Source organism: Monopterus albus, unplaced genomic scaffold (assembly GCF_001952655.1).
Source record: "Monopterus albus unplaced genomic scaffold, M_albus_1.0 scaffold5.1, whole genome shotgun sequence".
NCBI classification, from domain to species: domain Eukaryota; kingdom Metazoa; phylum Chordata; class Actinopteri; order Synbranchiformes; family Synbranchidae; genus Monopterus; species Monopterus albus.
In genome coordinates, this window is record NW_018127885.1 from 217,229 (window position 1) to 223,028 (window position 5,800).

General features: G+C 44.2%; 1 protein-coding gene across 1 annotated transcript in view; it reads left to right on the plus strand.

Annotated features, from left to right (window-relative positions):
• Positions 1 to 925: 925 nt before the first annotated feature.
• LOC109967176 (guanine nucleotide-binding protein G(i) subunit alpha-1-like) overlaps positions 926 to 5,800 on the plus strand; it is an 11,147-nt gene continuing 6,272 nt past the window's right edge. Inside the window, exons 1-4 of the mRNA XM_020612573.1 lie at positions 926 to 1,367; positions 1,436 to 1,569; positions 4,814 to 4,856; positions 5,456 to 5,668. Coding sequence (XP_020468229.1) covers positions 1,357 to 1,367; positions 1,436 to 1,569; positions 4,814 to 4,856; positions 5,456 to 5,668 — 401 coding nt within the window. The 5' untranslated portion in view covers positions 926 to 1,356. The remainder of the gene's footprint in view (positions 1,368 to 1,435; positions 1,570 to 4,813; positions 4,857 to 5,455; positions 5,669 to 5,800) is intronic.

The following is a 5,800-nucleotide window of genomic DNA, read 5'->3' on the forward strand; positions in this document are numbered from 1 at the left end:
AGCGGCTGGGAGTGAAAAAGACACGGACTACACCGCTGCACCCTCAGAGCGACGGACTGGTTGAACGCTTTAACCGCACCCTGGCCACTCAGCTCGCGACCCTCACCAGCCAGCATCAGCGAGACTGGGATCAACACCTGCCGTTGGTCCTGTGGGCTTACAGGACAGCTGTGCAGGAATCCAGCCGCTGCACGCCAGCAGCTTTAATGTTTGGTCGGGAGATCCGCACCCCGGTGGATTTAATGTTTGGGCCGCCTCCTGAGCCAGAGATTCCTGGTGGGCCAGAGCTGGACTATTTTAAGCGGTTGAGGGAGTGCTTGGGCTCGGTCCACCGGCTGGCCAGAGAGGCTCTTGTGGACGCTGGGGCCCGCCAGAAATGGGCTTATGACTTGAGGACACATGGACCTGTGCTGAGGCCTGGGGACCGAGTGTGGGTTTACTGCCCGCAGAGGAAGCGGGGACAGTCCCCCAAGTTGGCCCAGCACTGGCAGGGCCCTGGCGAAGTTTTGGACCAGCTGTCAGATGTTGTTTTCCGAGTTCGTATGCCAGGGAGGGGCCGACGGGTGGTGTTGCATAAGGACAGACTGGCACCATACCACCCGTGGGCCCCCGAACTTGAGACAGAACCGGACCCGGAGGACAACCCCTCCGCTCCCAATGAGGTTAGTGACTCTGGTGGTACAGGGGGAGGGTCTGATGGCGGGGATGGGATCACCCAGCGGCCAGGACGTGCACGCCGGGCCCCCACACATTTGAGTGACTTTGTGTTGGACTGATGAGGGTTGTGGGGGCACTAACCCTCTCGGGTGGGGGCTATGTGGCGACCCTGACCGGCCACCGATGTTCATGTGTTTTGTTGTGTGCAAATGTGTTTGACACTGTTGTTGAGGTTCTCCTTAATGTCAGCCTAGGTGCCAGCACACAGCTGGATAGTTAGATGTCACAGTTTAGGATAGGGTCAGGCCAGCTCCGCTCATCCGAACCAGTGGAGCGCCACAATACAATCGTGCTTTTAATGTTTTCTTGTGGTAAAGTTTTCACAGAACACTGACATTTTGCAAGAAGCTTGTTGCTCTTTACGCATGCGCATTTCTCACGGACGTTCGAAGAACAGGAAGAGAACGTTTTCGGGCTGCAGTTTATCCCCCTTTTTTAGCGAATGAAGTCTGACTGTGCTGTTCCTTTGCGCAGTTTAAACTCAAGTAGGAGAACCCGCTGTTGTGAAAGCCGCACTTTTGTGAGTAACTAATATATGAGACAAGTTTGCCGTCAAATGAGCAGTTTAGAAAAGGGCGTGCTTGAATCTCAACTGTTTTAGACAGACTGCCCTATCCTCCTCCCCCTCCTCCGCACTGGATGCTAGCTCGGTAGGTCTTGCATGTTGTTACACTCATAAAGTTGTGTTTTAGTCTGGGTTTTTGAAATTTATTCGGAGGTCAGGTCAGAAGAAGATGGGGTGCACTCTGAGTACGGACGACAAGGCCGCGCAGGAGCGGAGCAAGATGATCGACCGGAATCTGCGGGACGACGGAGAAAAGGCTGCCCGGGAGGTCAAGCTGCTTCTACTCGGTGAGAGAAACACGGATGGATGTAGAGTCAGGGTCTCAGTCTATTTGCTGGAGAGGGATCTTTCTACTGTCCACTTATGTTATAGTCAACCGTTACACACAAAACACGTTTTTGCTGTAACTTAATCAAAGTAAGTTTTATTCATTTGCATTTATCTTACCTAAATAAGTTGATGGGGTTGAGGAATCGAGTTGGTTTGAGGCATTTCGGAGCTTTTACATAAATGGAACGGTGGAGATGCAATTAGCTAACAGTTGGACCTGTTGGATTTTCATTATTTTTAGTCTCAACAAATTAAAATCGGCTCAGTGAAAACTAGTTATCAGTTGTGTGATTTGGTTTCCCCCAGTACCCAGGAGTAAATCAGTGAGCTAATTTAGCGGAGCAGTTAGCTGCTTAGCTAGTTAGCACCCAGACGGGTTAGCGCCTGTTGGCTAACCGAAAGCTTAACCTTAAACAATGACTGATGTCTGATCTTTCAGCAGGTCTTCTGGTCCGAAATGCTTATTCTCTTGTCGATCATGTGATAGATTGACTTCATATTAAATTATGTCTTCCTGGTTGATTAACATTCATCGCGTAAACTAAACGCTGTATTTTACGTCGGTTTATTCTCTAAATATTAACTACCTACCAATCTATCAAGCTGGATATAACTAGCCATCGTTAATGTTTTTAAACAGATGTTCAACACATGCCCATCTCAGTTCATGTATTGGAGGGCTTAGAGATAATGCCATCTGTGCTGCTCAACTAGTCTGATTGCTTCTGTTAGAAATGAAACGCTATACTATTTACATTTTCTTAAGAATTATAGAGTATTTTTAAATAATGACCTTTATAAATTGTGTAGTTTTATCTTGTGTATGATTAATGGTGGTTTCGTCCTCATTTTGATCCAGAATAAGGGTTATCTGATCGGGTGCCTGAGAGAGAAGAAGCATTAGTGGTTTCAGTCAGCTAGAACAGGCAAATATGTTTGGAAAATGATATCACTGAAATGCATACACCCTTTAAGACAGCATTAAAGTCCTAGGATCACAGTAGGCTGTAATAACAGCTAATCTTCCAGGTATTATCCAGGCTCCTATATCTGCATCATAATGACAGCTTAGATTTATTGAGAATTGTTCCAAGAAAATCTGCCACACATTCATCTACCCAGTGACCACTTCTGCCTGTCTCAGTCACGAAAATGCATGTGAGCGGTTGCATAGCAACGTCCTCAACCTGCCTGACAGCAATAAACACCTGTGACAACTTTAGAGGCAGCTACTGCAGGTAGCAACTAGTGCTAACTGGATGCCTGCCTTGACAAAGCAATGTGCAACAGTATTCTGTGGTAGTCTCTGCTCAGGCAGGTCTGCGTGCCTGTGACACCGGACGTGACTGTCAGTCACACGCACTGTACATTGTACTGTACAGCCACAGCTGTCTGTTCTTGTATGTGTGTACATCACTTGAGATGGACCTAATTTGAATATTCATTGTTGGTTTCCCCCGTCATGATTCCCAATAGCACCTGCCTGAAACCTGTGGGAATGATGTGGATTTATCATCAGATGGGGCAGTTACCATGTATCTTTGAGCAGTGTGTTTCACTTCCATGTTTGTCAGTCTGTTACATTACATTTTCAGAGAAAGGCAGCTTTACGTGCTCATTGGAGTTTTGACAATGTCAGGCATCCCACTGAGGGTGTTTACATTAATGCTATAATCTGCAAAAGACATGCTTTTGAGACAAGTGCTTTGAGTGAGAGGACTACCTCAGGTATAGATGGTGTGTTCACAGATTGTTCTTTGTTTTTGTCTAGAGGCAACTTTTATGGTCCAATAGCAGAAACAGCAGCACAGAAGAGGTTCGGGCACATTGTTTATTGTTTGCTGGGGAGATGCTTGTGAATGCTATAGCCCATGGAACATGTGTGTTCCCTGGTCCAGCCAATGTAGTCCTGTCAGCTAACATGCTTAAGTGTCAAAATTGTACCATTTTGCTTTTTCCACTTTTTGCCCTAATTGCCAGCCCTTCTGTTTCAGCAGCTCAATGAGACATGTGTATTTGGAAATTGATTTTATGATGTTTGCAGTAATATTTGCTCTGTGTCTGTAGTGCATACTGTTTATCATATGGGATGATGAATTAATGAACAGTTCCTCCTCACCAGGGAGCTGTGAGTCCCTGCAGCAGTAAAGTAATTAAAATGTTGTGTGCTCAGCGGAAAACGTGCATGGATCTCAGAGGAAGCCTGCTGGAGACACTGGGTACCAAACACTTCTGGATGTCAGACTTACACCATTGTATTTTTCTCAGTTTTTTTATATTTCTTACCCTTTACCTTTAAGGCTACAATGGCATCATGCTGCCTCATGTAGAATTGTATTATACGTTGGTTAAATCAGATTGTCTGTATGTGATGCATCAGACAGCTCAGAGCTCAACAAGTCATTTTGATACAGCAGGAGTCTCTCAGCCCGGGATGTTTAAGCTGTGTGTAATCTGATTGACGAGGGGATCTATTTGATTAATCCAGTTGCATTGTCACCCTTCTAAACGAACACTTCTTCAATGCACTCGGTAACAGTGTAGCCTCCGTGTGTTTGGCATGGATTTGTCTGTTGTTTTGGGTGTGAGGTTTAAGCTGCCACCATAAACTGTGACATTAGCAGCTTAGGTGTGATTTGACACTATCGATTACTGTGGGTTTTGATGCGGAGGATTATGTAGTTTTGGGTTTAAAGGGAAATTTCATTTTCACAGCTTGTGAAAATATCAGCATTGTACCTTTAAATAACTGTTGTCTGAGCTAACAAAGATCATCTACATGAAGACACAGACCTGTTTTTAAGTGAGTATTTCCTTCTTGGGTAGATGTCCTGTCAGTGATTGGGAAGCAGAGCACTACAACAGAACCTCTGACAAAGATGGAAACACAGTTTTACTAAGATTTACATATCCCTGTTTGTTTACAGAGTACATAAATGAATGACAGGAGAAGCCTTACCTGGCTCAAAGTAAACCAGAGTGACCTTTTCATGTATTATGATACCAAACAGTCAAATGAAGTTTTGTGACAGAGGAAATGGACAATGTTAAAGACAACGGACTATGCAAACATTTAGTCTGTAATTGTCAACCAGTTATCTTATCTAGTTGGTTAATTTTAGGGAAATATTGTGTAAACCGTGCCTGTTTGTCTCAGATTGAAACGAATTAATTACATTTTTAACACTTGTTCTGTTTCAGGTGCTGGAGAGTCTGGAAAAAGTACCATTGTTAAACAGATGAAGTAAGTGTGGATGATCAGCGGCACACTTAACAACACACGAAGCACAGCTGCAACACTTCAAGTACTGTTTGTTTAGAAACAGATCCGCAGCACACAGTGGCATTCTTTTCCCACTGACCTTCCTTTCTGTCATATTGAATGTTTGTATTTCTAGCAAAGGTTTGCATTTTGGTATTGTTGTGGGAAGTTCAGGGGTAGTATATACACCTACATTTTACACTTAGAATTGGACTTTCAACTAAAATATAACATTTCAGTCTTGGACAAATAGTTTGGAAATAAACAGGTCAAAAATGTGAATTAACTTAGAATGTGCAAATATGACTAATCGGAACAAAAGGTCTAAATCCAGAAAACAGATTCACTATAAAAAGGCCATGCAGAAATAATTCATGATCAAACACATTGTTTATCTTTCAAAAAAGTAGCTCAAAATGTTTCTCTGTCACCTCCTTTGCTAGACTGAACTCAGCTAACATAACTCCCAACAATATTAACTGTATCATTTGTTTTAAAACGCACTTCACGCTCTGCCTGTTGCTCATAACAGATCTGTGCTGCTTTGACACAATTGCTAATACTCTGTCTTTGTGTGCCAGGATCATCCATGAAGCAGGCTACTCAGAGGAGGAGTGTAAGCAGTACAAGGCCGTGGTCTACAGCAACACCATCCAGTCCATTATTGCCATAATCAGAGCCATGGGACGCCTCAAGATTGACTTTGCTGATCCAGCCAGAGCGGTGAGTGAAGGAAAACAAAGCTGGCATTTGTGCCATTCTGTCCCAAGGACGGCAGGTTGCCTTTCTGTGCTAACAGTGCAACAAGGGCAGCAACTACTTAGTCATATGTCTAGGGCTGCCCCCTAATAGTCATTAGTTGAGAGACCTATCAGCTGACTGTGACTGTTCTAGTCGAGCCTTTGTTTTTATTTTATTATATTTTA